The 18,552-nt window shown below is 42.6% G+C and overlaps 2 protein-coding genes across 2 annotated transcripts in view; one reads left to right on the top strand and one right to left on the bottom strand.

Moving 5' to 3' along the window:
- Positions 1–1,077: 1,077 nt before the first annotated feature.
- LOC114562908 (collagen alpha-1(XVII) chain) lies at positions 1,078–4,994 on the top strand. The gene is made up of 6 exons (XM_028589596.1): positions 1,078–1,093; positions 1,219–1,368; positions 1,478–1,627; positions 1,727–1,807; positions 2,975–3,019; positions 4,934–4,994. The coding sequence occupies exons 1-6, from the start codon at positions 1,078–1,080 to the stop codon at positions 4,984–4,986; spliced, it is 495 nt and encodes a 164-aa protein (XP_028445397.1). The 3' UTR covers positions 4,987–4,994.
- Positions 4,995–5,817: 823 nt separating this feature from the next.
- The window catches only part of slkb (STE20-like kinase b), a 34,763-nt gene continuing 22,028 nt past the window's right edge, over positions 5,818–18,552 (bottom strand). The window contains exons 13-18 of the mRNA XM_028595497.1: positions 18,255–18,384; positions 12,378–12,502; positions 11,803–11,994; positions 11,525–11,650; positions 10,222–10,335; positions 5,818–8,012 (exon numbers count right to left, since the gene is read on the bottom strand). Of these exons, the coding sequence (XP_028451298.1) occupies positions 7,866–8,012; positions 10,222–10,335; positions 11,525–11,650; positions 11,803–11,994; positions 12,378–12,502; positions 18,255–18,384 (834 nt within the window). The 3' untranslated portion in view covers positions 5,818–7,865. The remainder of the gene's footprint in view (positions 8,013–10,221; positions 10,336–11,524; positions 11,651–11,802; positions 11,995–12,377; positions 12,503–18,254; positions 18,385–18,552) is intronic.

The following is an 18,552-nucleotide window of genomic DNA, read 5'->3' on the forward strand; positions in this document are numbered from 1 at the left end:
ACATGTCCAAACGGGAAGCAGGTAGGACGCTCCTCTGTGCTCCCATGTCACACAGAAAACAGTCAGTGATTGTGGTGTTGGCTAGTGCAGCTCTCACTTGGGAAGGCAGCTGACGCAGGAAAAGCTGGATGAACAGAAAATCTGGTCTGTGCTCACCCAAGAGATCCAGCATACGGTCCATGAGCTCAGACGGTTTGCTGTCACCCAGTCCTTGAAGGGAGAAAAGCCTGCTGGCTCTCTCAGCGTCTGACAGTTCAAACGTTTTCAACAGGTGGGCTTTGAGCGTCGTATACTTCTCAGTTGCCGGAGGAGTTTTTAGAAGGCTCACCACTCTAGACGCCGTTGAATTTCCGAGAGCCGACACAACGTAGTAGTACTTTGTTGAGTCCGCGGTGATCTCACGCAGAGCAAACTGCGCTTCAGTCTGGGCGAACCATGCCGATGCCGACGATTCCCAGAATTCGGGGAGTTTCAGGGTAACAGCGTTAGTGGTCATGATCGTTTCGTGTCTCTGGATCCGTCCAGCAGACTAATGTCGGGGTCACCAGTGTGGAAATTGAAGTATATTTACAAGAGACAATTTCTCACGTTGAGCACACGAGTGCGTGTGTCGTTTATTTTTTAGCAAGACAACAACTCTACAAGGAAAAAGGCGCTGACCAGCAACAAAACCCCGTAGCATCTAACGTCATCACGCATTCAGAACATTTAAAGGGGCCGCAGTCCCTGAACAGTCATAATTACATGAAGTGACTAAGGACAGTAAATTACATGTATATGTATTACGTTTATCACTGCATGTAGAACCATATTAAGAACAAGGTGCTGCGTTAATAATCAACAGTGTGTAGAACCACACTTAACAAATAAGGTGAATATGTCACTTTCCCTACACTTTTATAATTGAAGGGTTGTCATTAAGTTGAAGAGTCGTAAACATGCCATTCCCAGCCACACATCCCAGGACATTACCAAAAACTGTGCAAGCATAAAGAAAGGCAAAGTCATCATGTTGTCCTCGGCTGGTTGTCTTAATAGCCTTTACTTCTTTCCCTTTTGAATTAAATACATACTCTTATGGCTAACACCAAAGGTCTTTGTCCATAATACAGAATAACTTTCTTCCAGTCTGAAAATTTGAATTATTTTCTTGGGGTTGAATGACTGAATGGCACAGAAAGCTTTCACTTGCATCACTGAGTTTTCTGTCATCTGCAGCTCGCGGTGTGCTGCATGACATTGTGGGGGAATACAACAGTCGTGTCTTTCAAGGACCTCCGGGACCACCCGGCCCCGCAGGTCCCCCTGGATACAGCCGGTGGTTTGGTTCCCGTGAAAATGCCACAGATCTGTTGGAATACATCAAATGTGAGCAATTGTACTGTGATGTTACAGTCTCAACTCAAAATCTACAATAAAACCCAAGTGGTAGAGGTTCTGGTTGAGATTATTCCTTACCTTGCCTCTTATTTCCCAGCTCATGGTCTGCTACGTGACTTTGAACGGAACCACAATGAACGCTCCATCCAAGGACCACCGGGACCACCTGGCCCTCCAGGTCCCCCCGGATACAGCAGATTGTTTGGTTCCCATGCAAATGTCACTGATTTAGTGGAATACATCAAAAGTAAAGAAGCATTTACCTACAAAATGTTACTTTTAAAAAGAAGTATAAAGAATGTGAGAATTTGGATTTTATGATATGAACTGAATGTGTCCTCCACAGCACATGGAGCCATTGTAGGACTGCCTGGGAGACCAGGACAGAAAGGGGAAATGGGATTCCCGGGGCCAAAAGGAGAGAGAGGTAGGTCTAAACAATCCTTAAAGGTCCAATATTATTCTTATTTTCATACATTGTCATCAAGTTCATATTTGTATTCTGGGTTTCTACTAAAACATGTTTACATGCTTTTATGTTAAATAACACATTCTTTTTCTCATACTGTCTGTCTGAATATACCTGTATTCAACCTCTGTCTGAAACCCTCCATTTCAGCACCTGTCTCTTTAAGCCCCCCTGCTTTAAGCACAGTCTGCTCTGATTGGTCCGTGTTTCCTAGTCTTCCGCATCTGCGCGGTAGATCATAGATCACACTCAATACACGTGTTGACGTCAGCACACGAGCATACTGTGTAGGCTTCACCACCTATGGTACGTGTCCACATTGGCGTTGTTTTCACGGCAGGGACCTCCCCGATAACCAGCATTGGACGCTTGGTGGGCTCGCCACTAGCAGTTATTCATTTCTCTTCATTGACCACTGTCAAGCAAAGAAAACTGGCTACACCCTCCTACAACCGCGATGGCTGCACCTGATTGGACGAACGCTTCACGTTTGGCTGTCTGCTCCCAGATTTCAAAACAGACCGTAATGGCGGCTCCTTTGGAATACGATCTCTTATTTTATGAAAATAGCTCACCGAAATGTGTTTCTGAACACAACAGGCCGATATATTGACACTCCCCCCGCCGCACCAGCCTGCGGAAAATCGCTGGATCACTATTTTTGGGGAGGCTAGTGAGAGGGAGGAAGACAATCAGACACAGGTAGAACACATTAGGGCGGGGCAGGTGATCACACGGGTGGGAGAGGCAAACAAAGACCGGAAGTGAAGCAACCTGAAACAAGTTTCAAAAGTTTGAGTTTAAAAATAAAGTAGGAAGTGACTAGAAAAGGAAAAATAATGGCTGCCGCGGGACGTGACAGATTGCACCGTTAATAACCGTTTTCATTGTAGTTGCAATGCTTCGGATTGATGGATTATTTGAGTGTGCTATTTGCTTTTTTCTGTTATATCAGAGTTTGAAACTGCTGAAAAAAAGGAGGTTTATATAAAGAATCCTTTCATGGCTTTTACTCCCATATCAGTGTATAGTGAAAGTTTATGTATATTACTAAATGACTTTAGCTATAGGTTATTAATGAGCAGCCCAGATGTGAAAGTAATCTACTCTGTCTGTGTGACCCAGGTGAACAAGGGCTTCCTGGACTAGAAGGACCCCAAGGACACAAAGGTGATTGAGGTCATGTTGTCAGCTTGGTTTCATGGTTAATGATTTGACACAGGCAATTGTTTTAATCTGGCTCCAAATGTAACATTTAAATTTAAAAAGTGTAGGTACATTCATCACAGCTGGACCACTAATAGAAAAGTGTTTAGTGATTGTGGTTTTAGATCAGAATATAAGGTTTTGGCGATATCATCGAGATCTTTTGGCGTAATTATCACAATTCAATTTTGAAATACATAACTAGGTTAAACAATAAAATAAATGTGTACAGTGATAATAGATCAATTCAGATGTAGTTTGAGATGATATGAGCAATGGAGATAAATTCTGCCGTTGACCCTGTTTTACAAATACAACTGGAACACTTTAATCCAGCCTGGATTAGTCTATTTGAAGAATCAGAATCAGGATTAGAATCAGAATACTTTAGTAATCCCTTAGAGAAATGATTTAGTTGCAGTTGTTCACAGTCACATTCAAGGTAAAATAAGAGTAAGAAAAGAGTCAATAAGTGTATACAGTAACTAAGTAACATATCTACAATAAGACATAAAGAAAAATGTTAAATATTTACAGACATAAATAAAAATGTAAATAAAAGGGGCCCTGCTGCAGATATTTGCTAATAATGGTTTTTGAATGTTTGATTTAATGTGGCAGAACAAGCAGGAATCTACGGAAGAGGATTAAGGCCACGTGAAAAAAATGTATTTGAGTTCTGAGGTTGCTTTCCCACCTAACTCGTTGGGACCGTTTTAAAAGGAACCCTGGAGCGTTAGGTCACAAAGTCTGGTTGGTTTGGGCTGGTGTGAAAGCTCATTTAAACTCTAGCGCGGACCAAACAAACAAACTCTGGTCCACTTGAAACGGGGTTCTCGGTTTCGCTTCCAAGTGAACTAGAGTTTGGTTCAATTTAAGTGAGAACCGATTAGACCCAAATACAGGAAGTGAACCAAAAACAGAGCATTTACTAGCCTGCATTTCAATTTCAACTTTGCACACGGCAACTAATCAGGACTTTAACTTATTCACCGTATCCCCCAGTTAGACGAGTCCATACATACCCTTCTTATCTCCGTGCGTGTCGTAACTCTGTCTGACACACCCACCTCTAGCGTAGCCTAGCACAGATCCTGGAGGTAACCTAAAGTCCCAATAAGTCGGCGTGTTCCTTTAAGGGATGATAACTTTCAGATCCATAAGCTGTTCTGAGCACACATCGCTGGTCGTCTGTGTGACATCATCATCTCTCTCCTTCCGCTCATTGTTCGCCGCCTTCCAAAATATTGGAAACATTAAAGCAGAACCAGAAAATCCGAAACGTTATAAATTTGGTGTTGCTCCATTATTTCTGAGAGCAGAAGTGTCGCAGAGTTTCGGATATTCTGTCCAAAAAACAAGCGATCGTCTCGATTGCGTGACGTGCGTTTACAGTGTTTGTTTTTTGCAGTGTGAACGCAAACCAAACTAAATGAAAAATGCAACAATGTTGATACTTCACCCTTGAATCTCACCAAGTCCACTGAACTACAGGCGTGAAAGTGCCCTGAGTTTGAAGACAGAATTGCGATATTTAATTGAGAATTCTGACATTAAACTCAGAATTCTCACTTTAATCTTGTTTCAAGTCAGAACTGAAAAATATTTTTCACGTGGCCAGGGTCCAAAATTTACTTTTTGTCCACGAGCCAAATTGGCGTGAATGTTCACATTTTATCAGCCACTCAATAGATTGCCATTGTTTTCTTGGTGAGTGAAGCTAATCCACCAGCCACTTGCATATTTTACCAACATTTGGCTGGTAGAAGGTGCTAATTTTGGACCCTGCATGTGGCCCTAATCAGCTTCCGTAGAACCCAATGATCAAAGCAGGTCGCATTAAGCAACACTTTAATCAAACTGTGTGTTGTTTTTCAGGAGAATTCTCTCTGCTGACTAAACGGAGGAGGAGGAGGGGCGTTGGTGTATAAGAGTCAAGTAACTGAATATTTGGAACTTTAAGTGAAATCCCGTTTTAGGCGGAGTTTGGTTTGTATAACTGTAGTGAATGTACTAAAAAGATATCTGTATCTGTTTTTAGGAATGATTTATGATTGTATTTTTATATTTCTGAATACCTACTGTGCTAAATTGTCTTTGTGAAATCAGGGATTATATATAGCTTTCAATGAGCTTGTTTGTTATACTGTATTTGGGGGTGGCATTCAGAGGGGTGATATCTTTTACTTTGTGGGACTGAATGAAGAGTTCTCTTACAGGGTTTCCCCCAGTAAAAGTTGTTTACCCTGGTGGCAAGATTCTTTTTACGAAGAGGGCCCAGCCGGGGCCAGTCATAGATTGATGGCAGCATTAATGTAGAGCCACATAGTTTCTGTGATAACAGAATCCAGGATGGAATCGCAAAATTGAGAATTTAAATAAGCTATAAGCCAGATTCCATAGGGCCCTACATTAAGTCAGTGCTGAAAACGAACTGGAGATTTGAAAATAGGCCTACGTCTAAGTTTTCATCCGATGCGCCCCACTGTAACTAGTTTTACAAAATTTCTTAAAAATTCATAAAAAAATACTTCCCATTGGTTTAGGCCCAGTGGGCTACCAGCCTTGCATTACACTGGGGGGGAGGGGTAACCTCTTTCTTATCTTTTTTATTCTTGTGGGAATTTTCAAATTAGAGCATGTTTTATAACTTTTATAACTAAGATGTTTTTTTTATTATACAATTGTTTATGGAAACTTTAACCTGTTCATCACTGTCACATAATTACAAGTGTATTACTTGGTACAAAGACTAAAACAACTGTAGGACAGAAGTTTATTTACAGCAAAATGAAAATCTACATTACACAGGTATTCTAACAACTATACATTTATTTTGAAAAATGCATAATGATTTTGATATGGATATAATTGTTATCAGTCAACATTCAGAATTGAATCAATTTCCTTTTTTATTTTTGTAGAATCAAACTGACCAACAGAACAAGAACTAACAGATTGGACTTTGGAATTCTATTTCTGTACGCTGCAAACCTCCACTGAGTAAATGAGCTCTAGTACGGGCGCTGCAGTGTTTTTTTTTTTTTTTTTTTTTTATATATATAAATAGCTAGCTGAGAAAGTTTTGTAAAATGTGCACAGCACTCCACTGCAATTTTTGTACATAAAAGTTCAGTTATTAAATACCTTTGACTAACCGTAACTCTCAATAGCCAATCAAAGAAAATGAGATGATAAAATGAACCAATCACGAGTCAAGATGGCCTAAACCAGTCAGATCCATCTTGTTTTTTTTTTTTGTTTTTTTACAACTGCATCAAATACCAGATTGCTTTGACATCACTGACAATACATCAGCCCACATAAAACTAAATGCTAAGAGCTCATGTTCCGTTTCTTTCTTTGAATACAGATGCAATCATTGGGAAATAGTTCATTTGCTTCACACAGTCATCAAAACATTTAAGTTGGTAAACTGGCACAACACCTAGAGTCTGACCAAAATATTTAAAGATATCGGGTAGACAGTATATAGATACAGCTGTTCTCAAGTATTAAGGCTATTAGCTAGCACGACAACAAATCAGTATTTCATTTAAAAGAAGAAACGCCACGCAGGCCTATCCACGATACACCTGGTAGCAAACGAGGAGGCATGTGAAGAAAACCCAAAGCAAATACAAAGGATGCATCATCAGGTGTCACTGCAGATTCCGTTATTGTTTGTTTGAATGGACTGGAAGCCGTTGGTAGGTTGAATTTGCTTCTTCAGTTTCCCCTGACACTCTGGAAACTCTTACAAAAAGGTTATATCATTTCCAGAATCATCATCACTGAAAAATTGCATTCTTTATTCATCCCTGAATACCTCTCCTATAGATCATTTCTTGCTCGACAATAATAAAGTGTTGTTTCCTAAAAAAAAAAATGAAACCCCGGTCCAACAAACGGCTACACCAATGCTAGTTGGACAGTCTTTTGTTTCTGCCACCGCAGTGATTTCCTTAGTGTCCAATCAATGGTGACCCTTTGTCTCTGTATGGAAACACCATCTCTATTGTATGCAACGCAAGGAAGGCATTCTGAAGAAAAAAACCCTGAAAGAAGGAATCATTTCTGCCGAGTTCCTGAAATCATGCATTATTTAACCTCTTATCCATCACACGCTACAATTCTAACACAGAGATATGCAATTTAATACAAACTATACTGTATCACCATTCCTTCAACACGAGTGATATTAGAAGTGTGCTCCGTCTCCTTCATCAGAAATACATTCTACTGTACGATCAACTATAAACAATAAGGCTGCTATTTCATATCTAACCAAATGAAACCATCAACGGCATGTTTAAGTGGTGTAACGATGCTATTTCCTCCTTTAGTGCAAATGTCTAAATGAGAGAAAAACTGAGCAGCAAATACTTCACAAAAATTGCTTGGATTTAAAAGCCAAACTCAAATTCTACAGGCACTGGATTCTTTATAAAAAACAAAACAATTCAAATCACAAAAAGAAGGTTGGGCAGAGAGAGATACTTCACTTTAATGGTTTTGCGGTGAGGGCCGAAACACTGAATCTAAAAATCTCCTTCGAAACAACTGCAACGGTGTGGAAATATGATAAAATGAGCAAAAAATGAGGGCGTCTGCAGAGCAGAGCTGCAGACTGAGGAACATGGTCCAGAAACGGAAATGCTTGGTACACCCTCCAACAGTTCTCAGAGGATGAGAGCAAGGCAGCACAGGCTCGGTCGTCACTGTCGGTGCGTGTGTGTGCTAATGTCCCGTGTGCACTGTGTATATGTTGAGTGTGTGTAATGTCTGTGCGTGTGTACGTAGGTTTCAACTAGAAACCAGTGGAGTGGACGCTGGGGATCGGGTAGAACTTGGAGATGCGGCTCTGGCTGGAGGGGTTGAGGCACTCAGACTCTCCGCTCATCTTGAAGAACACTTCCTGTTCCTGCAGCTTCCTGGCAAACTCCTCCTCCAGGGCCTGCGGGGCACACAAACACATGTTGGAGGATAAGATCATTTAGCAAAAGCTTCTTTTAAAAAATAAATAAAAAATGGAATTTAGACAGCAGTGTTTTTAACCTGGGTCCTCTGTTTTTGGTTTTGTTGCGTTATTGAGAAGAAAGACATGGGAACTTTACTTGAGCAGGGATTACATTTATTTAGCTCTGAATTACTTTTACATTCATTTGTTCCGTTACACTTTACTTGAAGGTATCTACATAAGAGTGACAGGACACTGTCATGAACGTGTCATAAACATTATAAACAAGTCATAAATGTTTATGACATAACGCTTCTTTCAGTAAGTGTCATTCAGTTTTTGTCATGACAAGTTAGGGTTAGGGTTAGAGTTAGGGTTCATGTGTTCATGACAGTGTCCTGTCACTCTTATGCAGATACCTTCAAGTTAAGTGCAACCGAACAAATGAATGTAAAAGTAAATACAGAGCTAAATAAATCCCTGCTCAAGTAAAGTTCCCATGTCTTTCTTCTCAATAATGCAACAAAACAAAAAACAGTTGCCAATATTCCCATGATCTGCAAATTGTCCTCAGCCACAGGGGTCTCATTCTGACCAAAGGCGAGGCTTAAGCCACTTTTCGACCGCAGGGATTTTTGCATTCCTAGAACCCTTTTTTTGGGGATTTTTAAGTTCCTCTGGCTGCAGGTCCTGTAACTCTTTCAGCTCCTGCTTCAGGGCAGGGTCTTTTCGCTGTTCCCTTTTCAGCATAGGGACCTAGATCAATGAGGGTCGGGTTTCCGGTACAGACAGACCAACAACGGGACAATTTTAACAGTTTTCGGCATCTTATTCATCACTAAATTCACTTCTGACAACGTTTTAGGTGAGAAATGAACTGTTTAGATTTCGAATATAGGCAGTCTTGCGCAAACCGATGCCAAATTGACAATTTGAAAAGCTCCGTGAAGTGAGGCGACAGCCAGCAGGCGCCTGCTCCGGCCGCTGGCTCGTCGCTCGGTCAGTAACGCTCGGAGACCCTGCTGTACGCTGGAGGTCTCTCAGACCGCTCTCGTAAATAAGAGGCTTTTATTTCGCCGTTGACGGATTGTTTGTTTAAATATCACAACATATGTCCGTCATAAGATTAACTGTCTTTTTGCTTTCTTTTTGGGGAGAGTAGCTAGTAGATCTGCTTAGAAGTGGACTTTTCCTATAACTACGTTCCTGTAACTACTTGGTTGGAAAGCGGCTTTAGTGAAGGGGCTGAGTCCTCGTGAACTGCCTCATGTTTACTCTCAGCCTTTTCTGTCGGAATAGGTTTGGAGCTTTTAGCTTCGACCAGAGCTGTAGCTTGTGAAGGATCCTGGGGGTTGAGCTGCAGCATTTACTCAGAGACAAACTGAAAACCTACACTGTACATTTACAACCAATTAACAAGTCCCGGTCTTCTTACACAAAGATAGCCTGCCAGAGCTTCCTGTAGTGTGAAAAAAAGCTTTCACACTAGAAATCAACCGGATCATGGTTCAGCTTGATCTGGACAGAGACTTCCATTTTTGGTTGGACCACATTTTGGCGGTTGGGTCTGGACGTGGTACGGGGGGAGGTTTCACACACCTATAATTTTCATTCGGATCAAACTGAAAAGTCCAAAAGTCCGGACCAAACAAAGTAGGTGTCTTGCAAATGTGTCTGCCGAGCAGACCAATGACAGCACCTGGATGTAGACGCCTGCTGCACTGACATACAAAAATAGCGATCACAGTGATAGAAGGCGGGGGAAAAAAAAGAAAGTTGGCTTTTAACGTTTCGCAGTCATAGTACCACACCGTGTGAAGTCAAAAAGGCAGAAACCAGAGTAAACAAGACTGAGGGTGCTTTCACACCTGAGCGGTTTGGTCCGTTTTTAACAAACCCCCGAGTGTTTGGTCGGATAGTGTGGTTGGTTTGGGGGCTGGTGTGAAATCCAACTACAAAATGTTATACGAGCTTCATGCCTTATTTCATTATCAACATGGCAACGTATTCAGTTTGTATCAGAACATAGAATAATAAGAACAGCTAAAATGTGTCCGTCGTTATTCACATGACTGTGAAAGTGTCTTTACAACATATAAAGGGACACCTGACAGGTGGAGGAGTGATGTTTTTGTACATTACTCCTCCACCTACACTACCAGTACACTGCAGGGTGAACAGCAATCAGGTGTTTGAGTTCCTCTACCTTCTTCCTGGGCCGTAGTTTCTCCCTCCACTCCTTCAGCTCCTGGCTGTGCTCGTCGTCCAACTCCTTCAGCTTCTGGGTCTCGTGTTCGATGAGCAGGTGGCACTTCTCGTTCTGAAAACGCGCACAGGAAAGTATGGGATGAAAACGGATGAGGAGTTTTACCACGTGTTGATGCAGAGACTGGCAACTGAGTGAAGCCAAAGCTTCTTGATGGCCACCTGGTGGCTGGCTGCAGTATAGGTCATAAATCCCACACCTCACTGTTTAGCAGATAGGACATGGGTCAAACGAAAACATACATGTCAAATACATTTTATGTAGCTCTTATCACACTGATGGTTGTTCAAGTGTTCATTTTTTTTGTAATTTTTGTAATTTAATACTATAAAAACGGGTGAAACATCTTAGCTCTCCTTAGATAAACATAGTCTGACAATACCTCAAGAGTCCAATCACCTTTAATCAGGTCAACCTGCGTTTAGTCTGATTTAATTTACCTGTACTTAAAGCTAAAATATTTCTGACCCCCAATACAACCAGCATCCATTTTGTTTGTGCAATTAGAGAAAAACAGGATCAATGGAATCTAATTTAAGACAAAAGCATTATTGTAAAACACAGAGCCTGGTCCATCTCTGCATGGAGCCAGCAGAATGATTAAGTGCCTTGGTTATATCCTGCATAGCTCTGCTGCACAAGCCACAGGGAGAGTGTTCATGTTATGATTGACAGCTGGGATTTGACTCGCGATTGGTTTGGGCAGGTGGTATGGGCGGGACTTTGATACCGCGCTCCACTGCCTGATCATGCTGCTTATTTTATGACTCCAATATTACAATGGCAGCGCCCGTATATGGAATATTTTGGCTTCACTTTTGTACAGCGGGAGAAAATGGAGAAGCGTCGTCCATCTTTTTTTATTTATGCATTTCTTTTTTTTATACAGTCTCTGGTTTTTACATGCAACTGTATCTTTTTAGATGAATTTTTTAGGCATTTCCGCCTTTAATGGATGGGACAGCTAGATATGAAAGGGGGGAGAGAGGGGGAAGACATGCAGGAAATCGTCACAGGTCGGACTTGAACCCTGGACCTTCTGCGTCGAGGAATAAACCTCTATATATGTGCGCCTGCTCTACCAACTGAGCTAACCTGGCCACACAACTGTGTCTTTTTGGCTGGGATGGTGAAGTGGGAGTTAAACAAGACTGCATGTAAACAGAGGATAATACTTGTTCATGAAACGCATTTAAATTATGAATTTGATTTTATGAAGTGCCGTGCTTTCTTATATCTCTACCTGCATCTGCTGCAGCTCTCGGATGTTGGCGTCACACTGCAGCTGCAAGTCTCTCATCTGGTTTTCATGTTTCTGATGCTGATGGAGCCTCTCGTTCTTTTGCCTCTTCTCTTCCTGGGCTGCAAACTGGAAAGAGAGACGTGATTAGGCTTCATTATTAAGGTATATATAGGCTTATTATTATTGTAAGGAACTTGTGTTTTGTCACCGTGTTTGGTTTGGCTTTCCACTGAATATAAAAACAAAAAACGGAAATTTCATTCCATCTTGCTGGTCACCTGCTTGACTTTCTCCCTCTCCTGCTCGGGGGTGATGACAGCGGCGGTGATGCGAAGGCTCTTCTTGAACATGGCCATGCGGGTCTTGGCCTCGCTGCGCTGGATCTTGGGCAGTCTGGTTCTCTCCTGGGTCTGCTTGTTCTTCATCTCCTCGATCAGACGCTGGTTGTAGCGCTGCATCTGCTCCATCTCCTGCACAGGGCACACAGCAGCACACAGAGAACATGGAGGGCGCTTCCACAGCAACGGTTTCAAACTGTACTTTCTAATGCTGAAACGTTGATAAAATCAAAACTGCTGAGGGTAATTCTGAGGTCGGAGAAATACTAATAATGCAGTTTATTTGTATAGCGCTTTTTGCAACACTTTACAGAGCTCTTAAAAAGGAAATACACATACGAGTAAAATCCGCACGCTGAAATCCACACATTAATCAAACATTAAAAGCAGCTTTAAAAAGGGGAACTCTGACATGCGATTTGAACGTGGACGGATTGGTGCGGTCGCAGATTCAAAGAAGATTTAAGCATGTAAAAGAGCTACAACAAGGCCGAGTCCCTCAATCCAGCCCGTACCTTCTCGTGTCTCTTGAGCAGCTGATGTCTCTGCATGAAGTACTGGTCCTTGAGCTGCTGTTTGAACAGCTGGTGTTTCTCCTGCAGATGGCGCTCTTCCAGCTCCCACATGGCAGCCTCCCTCGCTGTTTGCAGACAAAACAAGTGCACAAAAGACAAAGCTAAATGATGACACAGAGCTCACAAGCTTATCGCAAGGAAATTTTGCCTCCATTTAAGGCCATTCTGTATTATTCAATGGTCTGCAGTGGAGAAACACAGCACGGAGCAGAAGGCACGCAACAGCAGCAGCTGTGTGCTGAAGTCACCTCATTACGGGGAATTCGCTCCAAAGAAGTGATCCAGCGACTTTCTGCACGGTGGTTCGGCGAGGGGGAGGGGGGAGTAGGGTGGTGTCAATGAAAGGGCCCATTTGTTGGATGTCCTGTTGTGTTCTTAACCCGCCCCCCAGCAAAGCACAAGTAGACTTTATGTTTCACAATTACTGTTTTCCGTCAGATCGCTTCAAGTTTCCGAATGCACTTGAAGGCAGCTTTATTTCACAGGAGAGAGAGAAAGAAAAGAGACGAGCGAGACATAGCGAGTGCTTTGTTGTTGCGGGAAACATTCAGCTATTACACAAACTCCCGGCAGTTGAGAGCTTGTGTTACGTTTCTTTACCCTCCTAGTGTTTTAAAACTCTCGTGGCAGCAATGTTTCCTGTTTACTTTACGAGACTCTCGCACCGCCTCAAACCACAGCATTAAAAAAACCCGACAAGTCTGATCTCTGGTTACATGATTGGCCACCGAAGCGTGGCGTTTCCCCAAAAGTTGAGTCGGTCTCAACTTTTCACCCCAGACCCGGTGCATTTTTTTTTTAGTGTTCCCCCTGCGGAAACCCCCGCCACAGCCCAAACGCACTACCCCCTTTCAAATAGGGATGGCTGAAGTGAAACTGACGTTCCGAAGCTTTGTCGAGATCCCGAAGCGCAGATGTTTCGAAACACTGATTCAAAACACCCATGTCACGTGACTACGGCTAAATGAAACATCGGAGTGTTTCACAAGTGTTTCAACAGGTGGCATGAATCAGCGTTTGATTGACAGGGTCGGGAACACACAATCGCACATCAGTATAAAAGTGAAGTCAACGCATCTTGACCTCGTGGGTTTTTGTGAGAGGAGTTTGATTTTGAGATAGCGGATTTTTGGTGATATAGTGACATTCATAGTGCGAGTTGTTTAGTTATATTTAGGCTTACATTTAAATTTACACATTGACTGATAGGCTAGAGACAGACAGAGTATACATAGTGACACATTAACATATTGATAGGTAGATACATATATAGATACACAGATAAATAGATATATAGATATAGATATATAGATATAGATAGATAATTAGGATTGAAATATAATAAACTGTTTGGACATTCATATTTTTGAATAAAAATCTATAAAGAATTGAGACATTGTGGCTTGATTTCTTTTATTAATATTCTTTTGTCATGACCAAAATAACATTATGCACAGTGAGGAGCCTACAGGTTACAAGCTTCACATATTAGAAAAATACAATAATAAAAAATGGCTCATTGTCAAGGTTGTTTTAGATCAACACCTGCAAGTGACCACTAGGTGTCATCGTTGAGACGGGTGTCGGATTGTTTCGAAGCCTCGACACAATATGGCACATTTGCTTCAACGGTTTCATTGTTTCACGAAGCCTCGATCTGCCCACCACTACTTTCAAAATGAATGGAAAGACCTGCGTATTTCTTGGACCGTCGGCCGGATGACGCATGCGGTCTTGAACGCGGCCTTTTTTTACCGGGGATTTCCACTGGATGCGTAACAGCTGCGGACCGGCTCCACTGCGTGTCTGCTCCGTGCTCCGCCGTCCGTCAATACCCGGGTCCGGATTTGTTGCGGAACGGCTGCGGCCGTGACCGACAGCTGTAGTCACGCGAATTCAGGTAGAATAGAACCACAAAACCAACAACAGTTTGTTTCCATCCAGAGGAGTAGAGGGGAAACAACTCTGTGCTATGTTTTCAAGGTGTAGTGCAGGGAAATATGATCCGTCGTGAGCACGGTGTATTTTATTTTGAAAATTAACCCGATATTTATTTTGTTTATGTGCTCCACTTCCTGTCCCGCATTATCTGCCGTGTACTTGTCAGTACCCGATCCGTTCCACCCATACGGTCTATGGTTCCACCTGCACAATCCGTTCTGCGCATGCGCAAGATGTTCACGCATGCGCAGATGATAATACCGTTTTACGACCTGCCCGATCTGTTCCCATAGACAGTATATAATGGACCAATAGACCCCGTTGCTCTGGACGGAGACCAGTGAAGGCTATTAGAAGCACTTTTCCGGTGATGGCCAGCTTTACTGCGCAGCCTCCAACTGAGAGAATGTGACGTGAGCAACGTGTCTGAAAGTTGTAAGTCTTCTGGTAGCTGTGCCAAGAGAAATCTCAATCATTCCCAATCTTACAGATACGGAGACTGTAGGTGTATGTAAGGAGATAACATAGACACAGGCTAATTATTGATCACTAACATGCTAGTTAACATTAGTAATTAAACCTAAACATCTCATGTAAGTCGAAACTGCCTGCGAGCTTCTCCTGTACTATACGGTAATTCCTCAACTATGCGACAGTAAGTCACTTGGTTATGACACAATCGTTAGCTTATTTTTACAAAAACGTCTGCTACGGAGCCATAACGTGAGGTACAAGGTAATGATGCCTTTTATACATTGTCGTGTTTCTTTGGAACTAAACAACGGACAAATAGAGTCTTTAAACGCTTCAGATGTAAAGTTATTCGCAGTCAAGTGACGTAAAAAAAAAAATGGCGGTCAGCGGAATGCTAACAGGAGGTGATGGCCAGTTAGCAACAAAATGGCGCCATGATGGCTCGAGTTCTGAAGCGAAGCTTACCCCTTTGTCTGTTCCACGCTAGCCTCCACCCAAGCTAACGTCAGTTTAGCTAACAGCTAATTCGGCTAACTGCTAGCCGAGAAATAACGCATGCGCAGAACGGATCGTGCAGGCAGAACGGACAGCTAGATTCAGTCTAAAATAACGTTAAGTCAAACATAATGGGAAAAGCAGGCTACAGCAAAATTAAGACTTTACAGTAACAATAAAGACAAGTATTGAGTGATTGTATTTTAAATGAGCCCAAGTAAAGCAGAACTGACGTAACAGCTGTTATATATGTTAACGTTTGTTTTGAAGTTTTATTTTGAGGGTGTTTTAAAAGTTTGCATGCTGTCTCAGCTAGCGGTTAGCCGAATTAGCTGTTAGCTAAACTAACGTTAGCTTAACTGTGGAGGGTGACGGATGGCAGACCGCTACAATCAGCTAGCGGTTAGCCAAATGAACTGTTAGCTAAAGTAACGTTAGCTTCCCGGTGGAGGCTAACGGCAGACCGCTATAATCACCTAGCGGTCCGCCCGAATTAACAGCCCGGTGGAGGCTAGTGTGGGAACAGATTGGGTAGTGTCGTAAATCATTGTACCACAGCGCATGCGCGAACATCTTGCGCATGCGCAGAACGGATTGTGCAGTTGGATCGGGTACTGACAGTGCTGAATTGCTGCGGAGCTCTCCGTTGTCCGTCAAAAATAGAAGCTCTGCGGAGGGCTGCGGACTGACGGAACTGGGACGGAGTAGGGACGCAGACGTTCCGCAGACGTTCCGCAGACGTTCCGCAGTCAGTGGAAATACACAAAAGTTGAGACACAGATTGACTTTAATGGAAACCTAATGACTCCGGAGACGTTCCGCATCCAGTGGAAATTGCCGGTTAGACAGCTAACGGCTGACTGCTTGAGTCAACCAACATCAACTTTACTAATGAGGTTTCAGCTTATAAGCTTATGAACTATCTCACAACTTCTGTCCCCAGTGAAAGCCCTTTCCGAGCTCCTAAAACACAGTAACACCCTCCCATGACTTGGTTCAGTGAGCGAACAGCGAGTGTTGTTTGTGCAGCTCCTGGCACGTTAAGCATGGGATTAAATCCCAGGCAGCGCTAACTGCTAACAGGCTGCTGCTCTGCAGTCCAGTCAGAAGGGGCCGCAGGGTCACTATTGGTGGTGCTGAGAGTATTTCAGGCTGTTTTCTGCTAATGCCACCCATTATAAATGAGATTGTTATGTTCAACGCTACAAAATTAGACCTTCTGCTACCCCTCAAAAAGGATTTGAAAATAATGGTTGTGTTAACCTGCCTGGAGAGGGGTTTATAGCTCATTCTCTCTTCGGTCTTTCACTTACAAATACACCCACACCCCTTTAGTGCCTCGTGCTCTCTCACAGAAGCTGCAAGAAGCTACACAGCCTCTCTGAAGTCTGAACTAGACTTTGTTTTAGGGCTGCACAATATATCGTTTTTTTTATGTCATCATTTTATATCAATTGGCACAATAAACATATCGCGAAAGACACTCAGAGATTTTTTGTGTTGGTTGAAAGAAAATATCAGCAGAAAACTGCACTTTAAAATGTAACTGTCACTTTTTTTGTAATGATTTCCTAATGCTAAACAAGTAGTTTGGTGTATTTTAGCAGAACGCTGAAAGCAGCAGAAATGCAGAACTGAGTATACTTTAATATCGGTTTATTTATCGCAAGTAATATCGTTACATTATCTTCAACAACGTTATCGCATATTTTTCTCATATCGTGCAGCCCTACTTTGTTTCACAGCGATCATCTCTCATCCCGTTCCCTGATCGCTACTTCAGGCTACGGCCGACAGTACACTTACCATTTGTTTGTGAAAGTCTTGATTTTGATTTTGGGCACAATGACATGGCTGATAGCTAGCTTGTCTTGTTGTTGAACATTACGTTACAGTCGAATTGTATTTACTGATTGTCAACGGTACACAATGATATTGACTTAGAATCTTGCTAGTATAACGTTAACGTTCTGGATCGTAGGTGTCTGAGCTGAAGGGTTCTCTGAGCTGAGCGGACTACTGTAGAAATATCTCCCGTTGTCAAGCGTGGTCCGTAAGGTCCGTCCTATTTACAGGTCCGTCCACTACTTATAAGGCAAACCCTCAGGTGTTAGCAGGGAAACAGAGTTATTGTTTGGAAAAACTTTAGATCTGGATGTATGAAATATGAATAAATGGTCTTAAAAAAAAATATTTGGCAAGTGACCAAGGTATAGGTGGGTTAATGCCCTTTGAGGTGTCCATTATCAGGTAATTCCCGATAATGGATACCTCCAGTCGTTGGGCATCAACCCTTACTTAGTCTATATCAACAACATTGATGTTTGGGGATTGTTCAGGTGCCGCTGGAAAGTCCGCCAGATGTCCCTCATTTTTGGCCAGATGTCCATTACATTCCTCTTTCTTTGTGTTGGCATTCTAAACTCCGGTGGATTTCTGAGGACCATGGTTAACTGCTCCTCAGATCTCTGCAGGGGAAATCCAGACAGCTAGCTAGACTATCTGTCCAATCTGAGGTTTCTGTTGCACGACTAAAACAACCTTTGAACGTACACATGATCCACCAAAACAAGGTCCTTCCCGAGGCTATTTTGCAGAGGCACGGTGGCTCCATCCGCCGCTTAGCGCCGCCAATGACGATTGTGATTGGTTTAAAGAAATGCCAATAAACCAGAGCATGTTTTTCTCCCATCCCGGAATACTCCTCTGCAGTGCTGTGGAGGACGGTCTGGCAATGCGAGACTAACCCTTACTTAGCTTTTTCATGTTTCCTCTGATTTAATGCACACATCATGCTATATGATGATTGTAAACCTTTTCCTAGGTCTGTTTATATGTATTGAATGTCTCGGTGTACCTCGGTCAGTGTTTATGTAATGTCACTGGACATCTAGTTCTTATTCCTACCTCGGAGCAGCTGCTGCTTGTGGTTCAGGCAGTCCCTCTCGATAGTGGCGAGCTCGTGTTTGTGCTGCTGGATAATCTTTTTCAGATCACTGTCCAGATCCTGCTGCTGCTTCTGAAGGAACTCCTGTTCCTGGATGAGGGATGACAGAGATTACACATGACATGAGGAAAATCAGGTCCAGGTGTGTGTGTGTGTTATATATATATATATACTAGACGCAGCCCAGCTGGCGTGTGCAAATGTGACGTCGTGGGATTGCCGTGACTATTTATATCCGCGCTGGTGGTCGCGACACTA

Source organism: Perca flavescens, chromosome 2 (assembly GCF_004354835.1).
Source record: "Perca flavescens isolate YP-PL-M2 chromosome 2, PFLA_1.0, whole genome shotgun sequence".
NCBI classification, from domain to species: domain Eukaryota; kingdom Metazoa; phylum Chordata; class Actinopteri; order Perciformes; family Percidae; genus Perca; species Perca flavescens.